Genomic DNA, 21,367 nt, shown 5'->3' with positions numbered 1-21,367 from the left:
TCTATGTGTATTAAAATGTTTTTGTCTATTCTATAAAAGGAATTAATATCCTTAACTTCAGCCATCCCTCTGGATCTGTTCTAGAGGCTGCTTAGATATATTTATTGCCTCTGAAATTTGAATGGGCAGGAAGGAATATTTTGAATGACCATTTCTGTCATAAAAGCATCAATATCTTTATCTCCTCTGCAGTTAAGCGCCAGTGGTTCCCTTGTTCCCTGAGTATTTTGTAATTTCCACAGACACAGTAACCTTTGAATTTAACCTCCACATCCAATTTATAGTCTGCTTTAAGTAAATGGAGATTCAATAACTCAAGGTTAGGCAAATATGGATAAGAGTTGATGCAATATTAATAACCCAATCAGATACTCATTCTCAGTGGGAGGATTAAAGTTCAAAGATCTGCAAACGACCAACTGGTTAGTTAAAAAAAAGTGGGGGGGGGAGCAAAGACAGGACTAGGACACTTCGGAAAAAAGCAACTCTTCGCTTAAAAAAAATATTTGCTCAGTTCGGACACCTCTCCAAACCATCATTTAAAGTGCAGAAACAAAGAGCAAACTCCTTCTTCCTCTCACACACAGCTTCAAATAATAATGTACAAAGTAGAAGCAGAGCCGAACTCCCCACCCCATCAAACCATAGTTTGCAATCCTGGCTTGAAGGGAAAGCTCTAATCATAGTTTCCCAGTTTGGATTATGACATTAAACCATTTGTGCGTTTAAAAATGTATAACTTGCCTTAAGGTGGCTTAGAAAAATTGACACTATAAAAAGTCAAACAGCCATTGTAAATTGCACTGCCTGCATATAAACTCATGTACATTAAATCTGAGAAATCCCTATCCAAAATTGTTTCGCAGACTACCACTGAAGGTTCTCATTTGCATCTCTTCTTGCAGTCCATCTAGGGTTGCCAACCTCCAGGTACTAGCTGGAGATCTCTTGCTATTACAACTGATCTCCAGCCGATAGAGATCAGTTCTCCTGGAGAAAAGGGCCACTTCGGCAATTGGACTTGCTAAAAGTCCCATTGAAAACAGCGAGGCTGCGCCTGCTAAAAAGCAAGCGCAGCAACACTGTCCTGGCTGCCGGCATCCCGGACCGAAAGGGCATAGTGAGCTGCCTAACAGCAGCTCCGCCCCCTGGCCCACCTTGGGAATGCCCCCCACGCTGGTGCCGCAAGTCTCCGCCGTGGCCTGCGCCACGGGGACACTTCACTGGCAAGGGGTGAGGCACTCGGGCACCGATGGAACTGCCCTCGCCACCAGTGTGTGCGTCTTGTCCCATGATAAGACACACTTATGCTGGCTGCGAGGTCACTCCGCCTCCTGAGAGGATTCGCCCCCCCTCAGGAATGCACAGTAAGTCCATCCCATAGGTTCAGCATAAGAACCAAAATGGCATGAGAGCTTGCTGAGCTCTGGCCAGGCGGGTGGAGCACTGCTCAAACTGTCAGTGGAAAACTGGCTCACAGGTTGATTCAGGAAGCAGTGAGGAGTGAGGGGACTGCCTCCTCTCCTGCCATGCTAAGCTCACCAGCTCCTAGGCAGGTGCTATCACCTGATTTGGCCCCAGGGAACAGGAGCCTGCTTCCTCTTCCTCCCTCTGGCTATTAAGAGTAGATCTAAAATCTAAGAATAAAAGCTTTTTGTTAGGATCAAACAAATTATACATAACAGTGTGTGAGCTTTTGAGTTCACTAGAACTCATCTTCAGGCTGGATGTTTTTGTTTTTAATTTAAGTATTAAAAGGAAACTATCCAGTTTCAGGTTGATCTCACTGACTGATGTTGACAGAGTGCCTGGGGTTGTAAAAACCATCTCTTTCCAATTAGATCCATGCTGGCTGTTAAAATCATGCTGGGAAATACCTCTTTTGGGAAGATTATTATGTCCCTCGTTCAAGGGGAGTTTCCTTCACAGGTGAAAGAAGCTATGATTAAAGCTCTTCTTAAGAAATCATCTTTGGATGTGGGCAACTATCTACCTCTGTCCAATCTCTCATTTCTGAGCAAAGCAACTGAATTTATGTGGTGGAGTAACTGCAGGCATAAAACATCTGCCCTTGACCCATTTCAGTTTGGCTTCAGGATGAGTTTCAGGAGTAAAATAGCCCAATTGTCCTTGGTGGATGATCTCTGGATACAGTTGGATAAGGGCAGTCCATCACTGTTGATATTTCTAGACCTATCAGCAGCAATTTGATATGACTGACAATGATACATTTTGGTGGATCAACTGCAATCAGTGTTTAGGGTAAAAGGGACGGCCATACATTGATGTTGCTTATTTCTTTTTGGCAGGAAACAAAGAGTTGCCACAGGAGAGGGGGGAAAACAGTTTGTTGGGACCTGTTATATAGGGAGCCCAAAGGATCCAGTGTATCCCCAAAGCTCTTTAATCTTTATGTAAAACCTTTGGCTGAGATCATCAGGACCTTCAGAGTGAGCTTCCACCAAATATGCAGATGACATCCAGCTTTATATATCACTGTCTAAGCCTCCAGAAGCAGCTGTGAATGTCCTGGGCCAGTATCTTGAGGCTGTGGTCAAGTGGCTGAGTGTGAACAAATTGATGCTTAATCAAGGTAAGGGAGAGGTGATGCTAGTTGGGAAGGCAGAGTGCTTGGAGTGGTGAAGGGATGGTCTACCAGCCTTTGGCAGGGTTAAGCTTACTGTTATTTAAGACCGTGGCATGCTCTTGGTCCCGGACTTGTTGATGAATAAACAGGTTGGTACTGTTGCTTGGAGTGCCTTCATTAAATTACATTTGGCTCATGGCTGGCCCCTATTTAGACTGTGCTGACCTAGCTATGCTGATCCATACTACTGTAACCTCCAGGTTGGATTACTATGTGTTCTAGGTGGAACCTTCATTTGTTGCAAAATGCGGTAACAAGACTGCTGACTGTGGTCAGCTGGTTGAAACGTTTAATGCCAGAGCTACATCAACTGCATCGGTTGTTTCCAATTGAATTCAGAGTGCTGAACATCACTATTAAGGCCCTTCAAAACCTGGCTTCCTTGGCTCAGACCTCTCAAACAACATCTGCCAGTATACTCCTCTGCACAAGTTAAGCTCCTCAGACAGCTGTATCCTGCCAGTGTCCTCACCTAGGATGGGCCATTTGGCAACAGTTCAGCCATGGGATTTCTCAGTCGGTGTGGCAGACACCTTCACTTGTCCTATTTAGGATGGAGTGGAAGATCGTTCCTTCCAGAGGGCCTTTGATGGAGGATAAACAGTTTTTGGTGTGCTTTTAACCACGTGTTTTATTTATGTACTGGTTTTAACTTGTTGTTGAACACTTATGATTTGTGTCCTTGCAGTTTTTGCTGTTCTGTTCTCCTCCTTGAGTTTGCAGAGGTAAGGTGGGCTACAAATAGTGTCGATGGATGGATGGATGGATCGATGGATGGATGGATCGCTGGATGGATCGATGGATCGATGGATCGCTGGGTCGCTGGGTCGCTGGGTCGCTGGATCGATGGATCGATGGATCAATGGATCGATGGATGGAATTCCTTTTAAGACCTCTGGCTAGGCAAGTAAAGTTTGCTCCTAGAAGACAATATTCATTTATTGCTTTTTATCCTCCTACCCATGTTTACTCAGAAGTAATTCCCACTGAGTTTAACATAAAGCTGCATGGTGTAGCATCAACAAAACATAACTATGAAGCAAACAAAAATCCTTCTAAAAATGGAAGTTATTTCATATGTCGAAGGCTTTCACGGTCAGAGTTCATTGGTTCTTGTAGGTTATCCGGGCTGTGTGACCGTGGTCTTGGTATTTTCTTTCCTGACGTTTCGCCAGCAGCTGTGGCAGGCATCTTCAGAGGAGTAACACTGAAGGACAGTGTCCTTCAGTGTTACTCCTTATTTCATATGCTTCCTATGTGCTAACTTGAGTAAGACTGAGCCTTAGATTTTTTCATACTTTGTAATAAGTAGAGCAATCATACCAATGCAGACATAACAGTCATTGTTTTGTTTTGTTTTTCACATCTGGCAAAATGGCTGTGCTCCCTGTTCTGTAATAAGGGACTTAAGTATGATAAGTACTCTATGGGACTGGATCCCAAATTCAATTGGAACCACCCCGTGATGTAATTTTCTGGAATTAACCAAAGCAATACTCTGCAATCAACTTGATCCATAACTAGGATTGTTTTGTATACCCTGAACCTTTGAACATGATTTGTAGCCATTTATTACAGGCACTGGGGGGCTGCACATGCGAGCATTCATGATCACTCCTGGAGCCCCTCCCCCCACGTGATTTCCCAGTCCATCGGCAATGTGACTGATCACATTCAAGTCATGATTCCTGATTGGCTAAGTTCACCCTTGCAGTGATTGCAGGACCAGTTGCTCTCAATTAAATAAATATGGTGCCAGATTTGATTGGACACATAAACTCATGTCTAGAGATGTTGCCAAAACACTTGTTCCTTCAACATAGCAAAGGAACATTTGAATTTTGTAATGCTAATGTCAAAAGGAAGATAAACAAAGGCAGTGACAGCTTTGACAAAAAGTTCTACTTCTCTTATAGCACAGAGAAATGAAAAAAGTTACTACTTGTTTCTTCCAGGTTACAGCTAAAATAAAAATTTAAATTTGAGTTCTTGCTTGTAGCAATTAATTTTTAAATGTCTTAATTAATTTTAAATTCCACCCCCTTTTTATAGCAGGGCAGTGGCTCGGTGGTAGAGCTTCAAGTTCAGTCCCTGGCATCTCCAGTAAAAGGATCAAGTTGTTGGTAATGTGAAACAGCTTCACTGAAAACCCTACAGAGCTGCTGCCAGTCAGAGTAGACAATACTGATCTTGATGCACCAGTAGTCTGACTCAGAATAAGGAAGCTTCATGGGTGCTCGTCCATTTTTATCTGCCTTATTTTATGTACACAAACAGTAAAATCAAATCACACCTTTATTTGGCATAAATATATTATGTACACTTCAGCTCATTAATATGGCCCTGTTGTTTTTGTTTTGTTTTAATGCGAAGGTACTATTTAGAAAGAAGAGTGTAGCAACAGGGGATTGTAAATTGCCCTTGGACATGGTATTTATTATAATCTCCGCCCCTTCCTTCATAATATAAGCAATTTGCTTGCAGTGAAATACCATTGTTTGATAGTTGCATCCCCTGTGTTAAATAATATGTGTCCAATGGAGAGGCTCAGAAAATTAAGTGGATTTCATGGCGAGGGTGAGTAACAAGTATTCCTTTGAGATGACAAGTGTTTTTAATTTGTCTTGAGTGGTACCGTTTTGGTGGTAGGTTGGCTTTGGTTTTAGTTATTTTCTGCAGACACTAGTAAAACCAAGATATTTATAGATATAAATAGACTACAGCTAGACATAAGAATATCATTTAAATAAGGAACTATAATTTAAAGAACTGGGATAAATAAATTGCAATTAGTGTCACTTCTTTCGGCTGATAAATGCTATCATTTATTGATACTGTTTTAACACAGAGAATCAAAATACTGAATTGTCATTAGATAATTTTCCATAATGATCTTTTCACATTTTTTTGCACACTGGATGAATAGTTGCTGTTAATTTGATGGATCTAGACATTTTCTTTCCAGTTAGTGCTTCTTTGGAGACACATACATGATTTAGAGATACATTTACAGAAATATTTTCAACAATATTATAATGGCAGCAGTGCTTTGAGAGCTAGCTTTGTTAAAAGGATGGGATCCTAACTGATACCAAATGCACCTTGAAGGATCCTTCTCACTTGGTTTTATAGTAAATTTTTGTGTCAATAATATTTTCTTCTATCAAATGTCAAGGTTTGTTGGGAAAAGCCAAGTTGTATTTGACCAGAAAACAATTGCCATCCCTGGAAGAAAGGAAAAAGTATGATTATGACTTCGCAACTTCCACCTCATTCCATGGGGTGCACAATATTGTTCGAACGCACAGCAAGACTCGTAAGGTGCTATGGATGTTTATAGTCTTGTGCTCCATTGTCCTTGTTGCTTGGCAAATCAGCAGTCGTGTTACCAACTATTTCAGATGGCCCACCACAACATCAGTAGTTGTTCAATATGTGGAAAATATTGAGTTTCCTGCTGTAACGTTTTGCAACCTGAACAGGTAAGTCACCCTTTGCTTCTTCTTGGCCCTATTTGCTTCTCAAAGACCGAACACCTTCATGCCCATTGGTCATTTAAAGCATAGTTGTCAAATGGCCGGTATGCCCAGTAGCGTCCCCAAGTTTCCTTATTCCATTGTTTGAGAGAGTTTGAAGAGTTGCCTCAGAACCAAGTCTCAAGCATTATTTTGTTTTGTGCCCACAGGTACCAAACCCAGGCTGTAGCTAACCTGAGCATCATTTTCTTCCTGTGGAGTATAGTTTCTGGTGTCCTTAATTTCTTTGATGCAGAGGACAAGTTTGGCCAGGAGCTCTCTCATTTTCTTCAGGGGAATCAAAACTTCAGCATCAAAGAATTTACCAGGAATAATGGTTTCTATCTCAACAGCAGCACATTGTTAGAATGTGAATTTTTTGGGAAGCCTTGTTACCCACAGGTAATATTTATGTTTTTATAATACTATAAAAGGAAATGTGGACATTGCAATAAAGCTGAGGGAAGGCATGTAAAAAGATTGGTCGTTTTGGAGCAACACAAAGAGTGCAAGTGTTGGAATAGGAATGGAAATATCCAAATTTAAAGTCATTAAGGCATTTTGTTTGCTAGGCCAGTCACTATTTCCTCACTAAGCTTGTCTCACAGGGTTGTTGTGAGGAGATAATTGCCATGCAGAAGGCTTTAGGAAAGATTAAAAAATGTAATGAATAAATATACTAGTCATGCCACATGGGGAAGGGAATGGACAATATTTGGAGGGTAGGAATGGGGTTACCTGTGATGGATCACAATCTTGCTCTGTGAGTCATTCACATGGGAAACATGCTACCTTCTTTATGTTGGATGTTCCCCAAGTCCTGCTCAGTTATGGGAAGCTCCTTTTGTACATCCTCTGTATATAGTGAAATAAGGGTAATTTGATTATTAGAACAAACATATAGAACCATAGCTTGAGTTGCATGAATGTTGCTGATTTCTTCCCTCTTTTTTTTGGTACTCATTTACATTTTCATCAGTAGCCTCAATGCCCATTTTGGAATTAAACTGATTTGTCTAATCCCTCAGAACAATAGTTGTTACTGGCAAGCCTTCTTTTCCCAGGGTTCACATATTTGTGATGTCACCAGAAAAGTCAACGACAAATTTAATTTTCTCCATGTTAAGGACTGGCCTTTTAAGAGTGCACCTGCTGCTATATTTTCTGGCAGAATCTCTATACTGCAACAATGATACAGATGGAGCAGTCGTGACCCTTGCTTGGGAATGCTGTTGATTTTTCCCATACTGATCCCAAGTAGATCCAAATCTATAGCTACAATTCTCTAGGAAAACACTAACAGGAATAGAAGAGCTAACGCAGTTTTCACTTTTTTTGTTGTTGAAGGATTTTCAGCATGTCTTCACTGAATATGGAAACTGCTTCACTTTTAATCATGTTAACATTCCGACAAGAAGAAGCGTGAGCGTCTCTGGAAGGGGCCTGAGTTTGCTTTTTGACATCAAACAGGTTGATCCAATATGAACTTAACCATCTGTTGAAAATGTTCTGGAAATGCAATGCTGAATCTTGATGGTTAATAGCACACACTTAGGGTAACCTGAATGAAACATGGTCCTTTAGCCCAGATATTTACAATAAATAGATTTTGCCTCCAGCTTCACAAACATTAGTAATTTTAGCCCAAGGCAATTAGTCAGCTTGCTTAGAGTCTATCATTCACATATAATGTAATAAGGAACAAGATTTAAAAACATCATCTTGTTTAGTTAAATATCACTATATTTTAAGAAAAATGTGGCTGGGCCCCCATTAAGCATCAAAGTTATTAAGACAGGGACACCTGCAGGCCAGACAGGGTTTTTACACAGTTGGGAGGACTTCCCAAGTATGCAGAAAAATGAGTTTGTAAATTAATGTTTAAAAGGAAAACAACCTATTAAAATGGCCTGACAACTATTGACTATACACCAGGAGGGACAGAATGTCAACAGAGGTAGATTATTGATTAAAGGGAAAAGCAGTGGGGGTGGGGGGAATAGCAGCTCAAACTCCTGGTAACTTATAGCATCCTGGAGGGGAAATTTTTTTGTGAGGGACACCTCTAAGGAGTAATTGCAGTTGTAGGTTGTTTATCATTGGGGCAATTCCCAGGTCCATGGGAATACATGAATTACATTGATTTGAAATGACGTTGATTGGGAAGGTATTTGCTGTAACTTTTTCAACATGGGGCATGCTTTGTCCATTAGGAACAGTTCACTGATGACCCTTCTCTTGGCTTTATTGATGCCGGTATAACCTTTGCTATCCATTCACCTCAAGAACCTCCTCGGTTTGATGGTTTAGGCATATCTACACCAGTTGGGATGCATGCTCATGCTGCAATCCAACAGTTTAAGGTACGAATTTGTGTAGATTGTGAAGATGTAACTTATTTCCAGCGTGATCTAGTAAGAAGAGTGTTAAACTAGCACCTGAGAAATCAGGATTCAAGTTGCTGCTAAGCCCAAAAACTCACTCTTAGACCTGTCACTTTCTCTGTCAGCATAATGTAACTCAAAGGGCTGTTGTGAGCATAATATTGAAAACAGAGAACCATGTATCCTGGCTAAGTTCCTTTGATGAAGGGTGGTAAAAGGAGGTAGTAGATAGATTTCTAGATACTTAAGGGGGAACTGGAGCACATTTGTAAGAGCTTTATTGTATCTATTGATCTATCATGACTAATGGGCCATTTTAAAAGATTCAGCCAGTTTACAAGATTAAAACAAATTAATCTCTGAGCTTGGAAATGTCAAGGAAGGAAATAACAAGGGGGAAACAGCTGTGTGAGATAGTGACTGTATGTACAAAGTCCCAAACAGAATGGCTTCCCCAGTCATTTTAGAAAAGGAGACCAACGGACTCAGTCATTCAGTTGCACATCTGGATATTCAGAAAGCTTGAGTCAGGACAGTTGTAGTCAACTTTCGAAAGAAGAGTGCAGAGTTGGTCGGGCTGTCCTTCAGATCTGCTCTGCAGAACATCAAGCAAGTGTATTGAAAACTTTGGATTTTGGTTTGATTTTGAGCTGAAAGGTTAATTAGACCACACTCATTTTGAACTTGCATTTATTTTAGATTTTAAAATGTTATGACCGATGCAGGTTTAAACAAAACTTTACAATAGAAATGGGTGTCATGTACATTTTACTGTCTTTCTTTCATTTTAAAGACAGTTATTCAAGAATACCCTTGGGGAGAGTGCAACCCAAATATCAAACTTCAGCACCACAAGAGCTATAGCACCTATGGGTGTCTCCAAGAATGCAAGGCACGACATATACAACAGAAATGTGAATGCTTACCATTCATGCTACCAGGTATCTCTTGATAAAGGCTACATTTGTTTTATGAGTGATTTCCAAAGAAACCCTATGAGAATATAAAAAATCACAGTTCTAGAGTAGCAAGGCAGTCCTAAACACATTAACTCCAAAGGACTTAGAAAGGTATGGTTCTGTTCAGGACTGTACTGCAAGAGAAAAGACAAATGATACTCAAAATCAAATATATTGAATGACAATGTATAGGTCACAATGATTGTTAGATATTATTATATATTGGCTATGATAATTACATACCGGTATTAATTCTAGATTCTATAGATTAGTTTCAAATGTAGGTTTCCAATGTCTTAAGAACAAGCATCATGAGCATAAAGGTATTTGCTGCAGAGTGACAGTTTCTATATTTCATATGCCCATCAGACACAGATTCAAAAAAGTTTGATGAGTTTTTGGCACATACACTGCAGGTGTTACATGCCACCTTCATACAGAGTGAGCATAATTAAAAGTATTATGATGCATTGATTTAAATGAACTTAGACTGGAGTAACTCTGCATAGGATTGTTTATTAAGTAGCTAGATAATGGAGCAGCAGATGTCAAATGTGTGTTTTGATACTATTGCTTCTTTCTCCCTTATTCTCTTTTCCCAATCTCTTCCATGAACCGGTTCAAAAAGGAAATGGAACAGAGTGTGACCTGGAAAAATTTTACAAGTGTGTTTCTCCTACAGTGTGTGAGTAAAATCAGAAACAACCAATCCAAAGTCTGGAGTCCAGTTCTCTGGTGCTGCTGTAATATAATCACAACTTCCTTATGGCCCTATAGCGGTGGCAATGTCTTTAACTGGCAAACCAGATAGCTCATGTGATAAGCTACCATGCAAGTGCCATTGGGGCCTACAGAGATGTAGAATTTGAAGGTAGTGCAAGGGTTAGCTAACTAAGCTACATGCTTGCTTTTCAAGTAATTTGCACAGATTTACCAGGGGGACATATACCCTGCTTTCTCCCGAACACTATCAGTGATCACAGCTGAATGGGATGGTATGCTCAGGCTCTAAATCACCTATTCCAGTTGTGCCTTTTTCCATCCAGAGCACAGTTTAATTACAGTATATAAAGGTCCAAATAATAGAATGTGAATGACAGGAACATATTTCTACTGAAAATCCCATTGTAAAAATTTTTTTCAGGTTTTATCCCTTTCATTATGAAAGAAGGATTCATATATACTTTATATATAGTTTCCCCTCAGATTCCTGAAGTTATGGAATACTCTATGCAAAGGATATGTCTACTGATACTTTTGTTTATTGTGATAAACCAAATCATATTTTGGTTTATTTTATTAGTGTTCTTTGCAGAGGACAAAAGTTAAAATGATTTTCCCCTTCTTGCTATTTTAGATAACATAGAACTGATGGGACTGTGCACAGTAGGAACACATAATTCCACTTGCCCAGTACCTTGTGAGGAAACAGATTACCCTGTCACTATCTCCTATTCCACTTTGGCAAGTAAAAAGGTTGTGAAATTCCTTTCTACAAAACTGAACAAAAGCCCAGCATACGTAAGGTAATTTTATTTCTAATTATGATGGAATAAGCACTGTATTTTCATATGTACATGAACGACCTTCATTAACTACTTGAAACTACTTAAAACAGCCTACATTCCATAGACGTTAACTGATCTGTTGGTCCCAAAGTATGTTAGATTCAGTATAGGGATGATGATTATAGTTTATTGGACTATTTTACATTGGTGCTTTCACCCTTACACCAGTCTAAGGTCCTAACAAGACAAGATGTGTGTCTCCATTCAGATCAAGATCACGGTGCTAGAGAAAACATTATTTCACCCTTACATGCTTGCATGTTTTTACCAATCAAAACTGACCCTCATCTGAGTGCTGTTGTTTCCCAGGAAAGGAAAATTGCAAAGAAAGTGTGGCTCCTTGTCTTTTTTCCCATTCAGCCTGGAAAGACAGTTGTTTTCAATCAGCAAAATTATAAGAGAGAAGCAGACTAAAATCCCTAGGGTTGCCAACTTGCAGGTGGTGGCTGGAGATCTCCTGCTATTACAACTGATCTCCAGACGATAGAGATCAGTTCACCTGGAGAAAATGGCTGCTTTGGCAATTGGACTCTATGCCATTGAAGTCCCTCCCCTCCCCAAACCCCACCCTCCTAAGGCTCCGCCCCAAAATCCTCCCACCGGTGGCAAAGAGGGACCTGGCAACCCGATAAATCCCTGCCTGGATCCAAATCAGACCCTGCATGGCTACAATTTTCTCTTTAAAATGCTTGGAAAGTGCACTCATGGATCTGAGTTATGAGCAGCTGAAGCCAGTGATCCAATCAGTCATTCTTTTTAAGTAATATATAAATGAGTTAAGAATTTTAGTTTTATTTAAATCACTACTTTTATAATCCGTTTACTAGCCAATATGTAAAAATTTATCCAGCAGGAAATTGATTATGAAGACAAACATGTAAGAATACACGGAAAACTCTATGTGTGGACACAGTCTATTTCATGAATCACTACGAATGTAAAACCAAAAAGAAGATGCAAAATAAATGTCTGAGTGGTTTATTTTCGTTTTATCCCCCAGTCTAAACATTGCAAGGGCCTTCATTCTTGTTTCATACTTACATGAAGATATAAAGCTACTTTATATTGACTTATGCCATCAGTGCATCTAGCTTGGCATTGTCTGAATATCGATGGGCAGCGGCCCTACAGTGTATTTGGCAGGCTCTTCACCTGAGATCCTTCCAGCTGAGCAGGGGATTAAACTTGGGACCATCTTCAGTCAAAACAAGCATTCTGCTTTGAGCCCCAGCTGCTGTGGCACACCACTCAGCAATCTGAAGAAATATCTCCAATTTGATGTTAACAGACTTCAGACTATGATCCTTTGAGCTTCATGGTCCTTTTTTGCAATTTGATGCCTATTTAGTTATCATGGCTGTAGTTGTCCCTGCAAAAAAAAAACAAAAAAATACTTTTACGTTTGATTTTATTACATGCATGCAAAAATAGTAGTGTAGATTAAACAATGATAATGGTCTGCTGAGCTTTATGAGAATTTCATGGCATCCTTTTTATTTAGCTCCGTTTGACAACTGTTTTATTGTTCACAAACAGTGCACTATCTAGCAATTACTCATTGAGGCATGGCAAATTACTAGGAACTGTTTCTGTTCCCAAGTGTTTAAGCTACAAGAATCAAGCAAACATATTAATGAGCATATGTCATAAATTCTCTAATAGCATCATCAATTGATTTTTCAAAAATATAAAATTAGAAACCCAGCTATTTACAACTGTATGCCAAAAATGGTGACCAGTAGTTTCTCATTTATGTCAGGAAGCTTAAACAATGGGGTCCATTAGCAGGGTTTTTATGATTATTATAATGTAAAGTATTCTGATTAGAGTTACAGAAGAATATCGTTAAAGAAGGGCATGGCCGAGTCAATTAATACTTCATTTATTAAATAATCTAAAACTTGAGCAACCTTATATACCCTGGTTCTTGTAGGTTATCCGGGCTGTGTAACTGTGGTCTTGGTCTTTTCTTTCATGACGTTTTGCCCGCAGCTGTGGCAGGCATCTTCAGAGGAGTAACACTGAAGGACAGTGTCTCTCAGTGTCAAGTGTGTAGTAAGAGTAATATATAGTCAGAAGGGGGTTGGGTTTGAGAGACACTGTCCTTCAGTGTTACTCCCCTGAAGATGCCTGCCACAGCTGCGGGCGAAACGTCAGGAAAGAAAATACCAAGACCACGGTTACACAGCCCGGATAACCTACAAGAACCAATGAACTCTGACCGTGAAAGCCTTCGACAATACTTATATACCCTATTTTTTTTATTTTGAATACTTAATACCTCTGGATTTAAGACTCAGGGAAAAGTTTAGACATTGGCTTAGAACATAAAATTCTGTGATTGCTCAGTTGATTTTTGATTAAGAACATCTGGGACCATAAGTATGGCCTATCAGTCACCAATGTTCTTTTATCGGTATGTACGTTTATAATCTACAATTTTACAAGCACCTGGTTATTGCATTCCCATACACTGATTGTTAGACGTATGGATTAAAAAATATATGTATAAATTGGCATTGGAGCCATTTATGTCTTGCCATAAAGAATCATTTCTTCAGGAACAAGAAATTTGGCCCACCTCGCTAGGACATTTTGAAGGACATTGATTCGCTATGAGTCGGAAGCGACTTGACGGCACTTAACACACACACAGCTATCTGCCTAGTTTACTAATTCCCAAACATAAGAAAGCTTTTTCCTTGGCCTGATTTAATGGTCTTCCCTCTGCACTTTTGAAAGGAAGATATTGTGGTGTACTGTACTAGGAACATATATGTTCCTTCCTATGTTCTTATGTCCTTGTGCATGTGGGGAAATTGAAACTGCTGGGCATGTTTTACCCCATTACCCTATTTACAGCCCTCTTAGATATGTTTTCATTACTCCTGCCTCCCCCCGCCCACAAAACCCTGGTAGATCAGAAGAATTTCTCTTCTTTTCTCAGACCATGAGCCTTAGATTATAGATAGAATTGCCAGATTTTGTGCAACTACTAGATTCTATCATAGTTCTGTATTTAATGAATTATATTTACTATTTAATATAATCTATGTAACAGTTTTTATATAAACATTTCTAGCACAGTATGGATTTTTGTGCTGGTCTTTGACTGCAATAAATAATTCAATTCAATAGGAGTATGATTACCAAAATATGAATGAGAACAGCACATTAGGCATGATACAGAGTGTGCATATAATGAAAAAAAATTGCACTGCATCAGTAGAAAACAATGAAATGGCAACAGGATAATATGTGCAGCAACCTGATTACCCGCTATATGCAGTGGCATAATACACAGACCCTTTCCCTTTATAAAGCACCTTCCTGAATTGTTCTGTTCTTGTATTACCTTTATAGAAAAACTCTCTTAAACAACTTACCTGGCAGGGGAAACACAAACGTTTTCCCGGTTGAGGCTCATCCATTGGACTCCGGGTGTGCAATGGAATGACAGGAGCAGGCCATTCCACAAGGAGGGGGCCACAACAGAGAAAGCATATGTACGGCAGTTGTTGGTCCAACCCGCTTGCAGTGTAACACCTACAGAAAGCCCTGAACAGAAGAGTGAGGTTGTAATGGTGGAGTATAGCAGGAGAAGTGGTCTTGCATCTATGAGGGTCCAAGGCCATTCAGGGCTTTGTATATGATAGTCAGTACCTTGAACCAAACCCGGTCATGAGGATAAAATGGGGAGAGTCAAAGCAGGTAAACTACTCTGAGGTCCTTGGATCAAAATGTAATGTGAGACCGTAACGTATGGCAATAGTGAAAGTGGCATCAGTATCTAATATAAATATTGAAATAATGATAATGGCAGTATTAATCATAATATATTATTCCTAGGCATAATCTTGTCTATATTGACATTAAATATCATGATCTGAATTACAAAATGACACAACAGCAGAAGGCATTGAGCGTATCTGAGTTGCTTGGTAAGTGATCCCCAATTAAAGGGCATTTCTCTGCATATGCTGTGACCTGTATAAAATAAAACAACCATGTATTATTTACAAACATGCTTACTTGCTGCATGTCACTAGCTTTGCTGTTTCCAATTAAGAGAAAGTTTAATTATTATGTGTCATGATATATAACTATACTTGTTACTAATTTGATGCAATAAATTTTAATTTGCTTAAAGAGACATTACATTATATGTTAATGTGGACAAAGAAACAAATGAAAATGGCAAGGAAAAATAACTTGCCAGTATATATTTTCCTTATAAACCCTGTTATACTGAAACCTATAGAACACCCAGTGCTGGCAATTTTTAGATTCCTTGCTAGTATCTCAGTTCTACAGGTATTTTCTTTGAGTCATATCATGCTGATGGAAATTGAACTTATTTCCACCTGAACTTGTGTGGAGTTTCATCATAAACTAAGGAACTGCCAAATTACTGGGTTTTTTTTTTCATTGCAGCTGATGTAGGTGGTCAACTTGGATTGTTTTGTGGAGCCAGTATGATCACAGTCATAGAGGTTGTTGAATATATTTTCACCAACTTTTGCTGGATGTGTGTCTTTCTTCTACTGAAAGCACCAGAGCTTCCCAGTTGGACTACTTCAGATCAGATTGAACCACCAAGCAAGAAGAGAGTACAAGAATGTTAAGGGCTTACAGAAAAGGAATGAAAGGAGCTGTAAATTGCATTTGTTTTGCTTATAATGAAGGGGGCCCTATCATTCGTTCCAGAAATATTAGTGAAACATGTGTTTCTTATGCTTACAATTAGGGCTGTTGAATTAAAAAAAATTCGGTATAGTTCGGATTCGGCTGAATTCGGCTTGTTTAGATTCGGGATATGCCGAAGTCCGAACTCCCCCACTTCAGGTCCGTGCAATTCAGCGGGAATTCAAAGTTCGGGGAAAAAATTCGGCCGAATAAAGCCTTTAAAAACACAACCACGCCTTTCCGCGGCTCTGGAGGGGCATTTTGGGGGGTAGAGGTCCCAAACTTTCAGCGGAGCTTCAAAGGACGTTTCTTGAAAGACCCCCCAAGTTTTGTAAAGATTGGGTCGGGGGGGCTGAGATATGGGCCCCGAAAGGGGTCCCCCCACCCTTAATGTGCATTTCTGAGCAGAGCTTGCCGCCCACGCACAAAGCTCCCAGCCCCGACAAACAGCTGAGAAGTTTGCAAAGCATTGCAACACAACTGCAAAGCAACACGACTGCAGAGCAACACAACCTTGTTAGCAACACCTTTGCAACTGTGCAAAGCAACACCTGACACCTGGGAGTTTGCAAACCATGGAAAGGGACAGAGACAGCTAGCTATGCATAATGAGCAGGAGGGGTGGAATTTCCCCTTTTGCATGGGACTCCAAATGCATTCTTTAAGTCACCATTTGAAAACCAGTTTTGAGCAAGCATCCAAATAGACCTAACCGCTCTTATGAATGAGGAAAAACCTGAAGACACACAACTGAAACCCCCCCTAAACCAGGGGGAGAGAGACTCGACGGGGAACACACACCCCAGGCAGAACCGGCAAAAGCCCCCTTTGGCTTCCCCCCCAACCACAGAAACTGCTCCCTCCCCCCACACACACACAGACTCTGCTTCCCCCCCACACACACACACAGGAGAAAAATTATAGATTAAAGTCCCCAAAGGGGTCTTAGTGTGGCTGTCTTCTGTTCCATCAAGAGGGGCTGGGGAGGACTGGGTAATCCAAGACGATTCCATTTAGGCACAGGACATTTTGCTCTGGAGATGCATACATGATCAGCTGATCCATTCATCCCAATAGGGAAAAGGGGAAAGGGGAAAGCCCATATCTCGGGACCCCCTGACCCAATGTTTACAAAACTTGGGTGGTCTCTTAAGAAGGCTTGTCTGAAGCTCCGCTCAAAGTTTGGGATCTGCACCCCAAAAAATGCGCCCCCTGCAGCCACGGAAAGAGAAAAGGGGGGAGCCAATATTTCTGCCCCCACTGAACCCATCTTTACAAAACTTGGGTGGTATCTTAAGAAGGATTGTCTGAAGCTATGCTGAAGGTTTGGGGGCTGTATCCCCCAAAAAAGCACCCCCTGCAGCCACGTAAATGGAAAAGGGGGGAGGGAAAAGGGGTGGAGCCCATATCTCGAGACCCCCTGACCCAATGTTTACAAAATGGGGGGTATCTTAAGAAGGCTCATCTGAAGCTCCACTGAAAGTTTGGGGTCTGTACCCCCAAAAATGCACCCCCTGCAGCCATGGAAAGAAAAAAGGGGGAGCCCATATCTCGGGACCCCCTGACCCAATGTTTACAAAACTTGGGTGGTCTCTTAAGAAGGCTTGTCTGAATCTCTGCTGAAAGTTTGGGGTCTGTACCTCAAAAAATACGCCCCCTGCAGCCACAGAAAGGAGCAAATGTGCACAAGCACCCCCCACACACACACACACGAGGATTTCCCTCTCTCTCTCTCTCTCTCTCCCCGGCTGGCCGCACATCAGCTGATTCCTCCAGTACTCAATCCTGACAATTCCTCCAGTACTCAATCCTCCTGATTGGCCAGAAGAAGACCCAGCTTGGCCACCCATTGGCCCGGGAAGGAGAATGCTGCTTACTGACTGTTATGCTGCTTACTGACGCCCCGAATTGGCCGGATTTATTCGTGAACTCCCAAACTCGCTGAATTCGGCTCCCGAACTAAAAACCACCGAATCAGGGGAAATTCGGCTGTTTTTCAGTTCGGGCCGAACCGAATCAACAGCCCTACTTACAATACAAACTTCAGCACCTTTTAATATAAAGATGACCATTACTGAGCCAAAGGGGAATTCCCCTCCCCCCATTCCCCAGCTGCTGCTAATTGAGGGCAGGGCTGTGGCTCAATAGCAGAGCATCTGCTTTGCATGCAAAAGTTCCCAGGTTAATCCCTAGCATCTCTAGTTAAAAGGGTCAAGTAGTAGGAAAGCTACAGTAGATAATATTGACCTTGATAGACCAGCGGTCCAGCTCAGGATAAGGCAGCTTCAAGCTAATTCTGTGAAATTCAAAAGATTTTATGATAAATCCATGATTTGCTGTCCCAAAACAAACTAAAAAGTAAGGCTTTTGATAATAAGGAAGCATTGTACAAATCATGTGTGGAGCATTCACTTTATGTGTTACATTGGTTCCAGATAATGTTTGCTCAATCCTGCACAATTTTTCTTTTTACTACAGCCCCCCCCCCCCCCCATCCTACATGGCTTTTAGCCATGTACATCCCAAGATCCCCAGCAAAGCTGCTTTGCGTGATCAAAGGGTACTTGGGGCATGAACTCACTCCTCCATCATGCAATGATGGCCAATCATAGAATCATAGAGTTGGAAGGGACCACCAGGGCCATCAAGTCCAACCCCCTGCACAATGCAGGAAATACACAACTACCTTCCCCCTCCACACCCCTAGTGACCAGAAGATGGCCAAGATGCCCTCCCTCTCATCATCTGCCTATGACAACCACAATAATCCCCTGCAAATCTATAGGAATTACCTGGGGACTTTGAGGTTTGAGCGCAAACTTGAAGCACACCAGCTTTTGTTTGGAAAGGAATCGCCATGTCTTTTTCTTGCATGACACTTGTAGCATTCCTTGCAGATCAGTTCAGTAGCATGCTATTCTAAAAGGCCCAGAAAATAACTGCTGATTTTTTCTTCCTTTGACATATAAAAATACAAAATATCAAAAATATACAATTATAGATTAATGCAAAAAATGTACAGAAATATTTGTATATAAAGTTAATAAAATATGATATACCATTTAATGCAATTTCAAACTTCTAACACTGTCCAACTTCTATACTGTAGTACTCTAGTACATAAAAATGTTATCACGATGGGTAGCTGTGTTATTCTGTCGCTAGCAGTAGAAAAGAGCAAGAGTCCAGTAGCACCTTAAAGACTAACAAAATTATATTATATGTCACAATTTGTTCCCTTCATAGCCACTATCATTCACTGCTTTAGTTGTACAATTTTTTTCACAATAGTTTTTACCAAATACTGGCCCTGTTCACATCATACAGCAAGCTTGATCGGTTTTCATTTCATAGGTATTGTGGCGTTGATTTTACCCAGATATTAACATCTTCATTTAGGCTGCTGCCCTTATCGGCTTCAATTCAAAAGTGCAATGTCTCTCAAAGTATACACATCATCTTCTGTATTTTGTATACATCTCATGCAGGTAAGTGAGCAGATATAACAGATACTTAATATTCAGGGAGGAATAACTTCATGGAGGATACGGCCGTTTCAAATTCTTTGCAACTGAATTCTTCATCAGTCCTTCGAGCATGTTCCTCTTATATTGCACATCTTAATAGTAATAATGATGAATTTCAAAGTGCTGGATACAGGTTAGTTCCCAGAATGTTACCCTTCGTGGGAACTAACCTGTATCCAGCACTTTGAAATTCATTATTATTACTATTAAGAAGTGCAATATAAGAGGAACTTGCTCGAAGGACTGATGAAGAATTCAATTGCAAAGAATCTGAAACGGCCGTATCCTCCATGAAGTTATTCCTCCCTGAATATTAAGTATCTGTTATATCTGCTCACTTACCTGCATGAGATGTATACAAAATACAGAAGATTGATGTGTATACTTTGAGAGACATTGCACTTTTGAATTGAACTGTTCCTTGTTACCACCATCCCTGAGATGGTTTTGTATGTTTGTGCTTGATATGATTGTATGTGTTGTTCACCTTGTGTATTTATGAGTGCGTATTATATCAGACACAGTAGCATATAAACAGTCTTTGCACCTATATGTGTTTTTCGCTCCTGTACTGACTTCCTAATCTTCTGATACTAGTACAGTGGTGTCTATTTTCTCCCCCTCGCCCTTATCGGCTTAGCATAGAAAACTGCCACAATTTACCCATAAAATAGTTTGTTTTTGTTGTTAGACAGTTAAATTATTTTGCTGATAAGAAACACAGAATTCACTTGAAACATTACTGTTACAGATATTTATTTATCAGTTTACTTTTGTCTGGGGATAGTTCTGAGAATTTAATTCCAATTTGGTGGGAAGGGGAATTACACCAGAGTACGTGATTACTATCAAACCCAGTGGAAACACTGGTCTGATTGTAAATGTAATGCAACTAACTTTAATTCCAACATTAAAGAATCCAATTCAAAATGACAATAATTGGGCTCGAGTCATTTTTGCATACTCCCACTTCTTTCTACCATGCGCTGAAAAAGATGGGCACTCTTTCATATCCTAGCATCTTGTCCAGCCATGAGACTCAAAAAGAAATGTCTGTAATTCTACATGCATATTCTTTTCACATCCGCACATGTATTTAATATTTGGATATGCATACCAAATGAAAGAACACTCAGAACTTGTCAAAACACATGAGCCTCAAGCATTGAACCATGAAATTTAATTGAATTTATTTTCAATGAGATTCAAGCATATCTAATTTTCACTGGATTACAACCAAGAGTGTTTTACTACTCAACTAGGTTTTAGTGATAACCAATTTCTCATCTCTGCTCATTAGCTTGCTTCTGTACACTTTCTTGGAGAACTCATGAAGAAAACATTGTTTCCCCTTTCTACGTCATCCCCAAGAGTTCACTTAAACCCAGAAAGAATATACAGAGCTTTATTTCCTTTGCTTGCTCTCTCCCGTCTTTCCTAGTTTTTCACACTTTCATGCAATTTTTATCATCATCATCATCATCATTAACCGTTGTTATCTTTATTATCTTAATTTATAGTCTGCCTTTCTCACTGAGACTCAAGGCAGATTACACAGTCTAATTCAATTCAATCAACAGGATAAAACATTGAATAAACAGTGTAACAGGATTAGGATTATCGAAGACTATAAAGCATAAAGCATCAGACATACATTAAACGGAGCATAACATAGAAAATGCAATGAGAGTATGAAAATACTTAAGAGGCAACAAGTAATACATACTATTCACAGTGATATAGTCCACAGATCCATTCCCATCGTATTTGCCTAATGCATTTCTCATTAGAACAAAATACATTTTCCGCCATCATGATTTCAAATGCTCATTTCACTAATATAAATCCATTTCAACAATAGGAAGGGAAGGGCTAGCTCTGTAGTTGGGCATCACTAATTGCACTTCATCACCAGCAGATGTCCTTCTTGCCTTTGGTTTTCCTTGTACCAAATGAGAGAATTTCACAGAGTGCCCCCAAAACAATCATCTTTATCTTTGCAATGTGTGATACCTATTGGTAGTCATATGGATTTGCTACTATGGTCCCAGTCCAACTGTGCAGGAAGGCAGCAGTCAGCG

At 40.2% G+C, this 21,367-nt stretch overlaps 1 protein-coding gene across 1 annotated transcript; it reads left to right on the top strand.

Annotated features, from left to right (window-relative positions):
* Window positions 1-1,845: 1,845 nt before the first annotated feature.
* On the top strand, window positions 1,846-15,698 carry ASIC5 (acid sensing ion channel subunit family member 5). Its single transcript, XM_056855052.1, has 10 exons — window positions 1,846-2,044; window positions 5,823-6,129; window positions 6,333-6,564; window positions 7,510-7,632; window positions 8,376-8,525; window positions 9,340-9,487; window positions 10,134-10,190; window positions 10,863-11,031; window positions 14,923-15,014; window positions 15,508-15,698. Exons 1-10 carry the CDS (start codon window positions 1,846-1,848, stop codon window positions 15,696-15,698), a joined length of 1,668 nt encoding a protein of 555 aa, XP_056711030.1.
* The last annotated feature ends 5,669 nt before the right edge of the window (window positions 15,699-21,367 follow it).

This window comes from Euleptes europaea, chromosome 9 (assembly GCF_029931775.1).
Source record: "Euleptes europaea isolate rEulEur1 chromosome 9, rEulEur1.hap1, whole genome shotgun sequence".
In the NCBI taxonomy this organism is placed as follows: domain Eukaryota; kingdom Metazoa; phylum Chordata; class Lepidosauria; order Squamata; family Sphaerodactylidae; genus Euleptes; species Euleptes europaea.
This window is presented reverse-complemented; position numbering and strand designations above follow the sequence as displayed.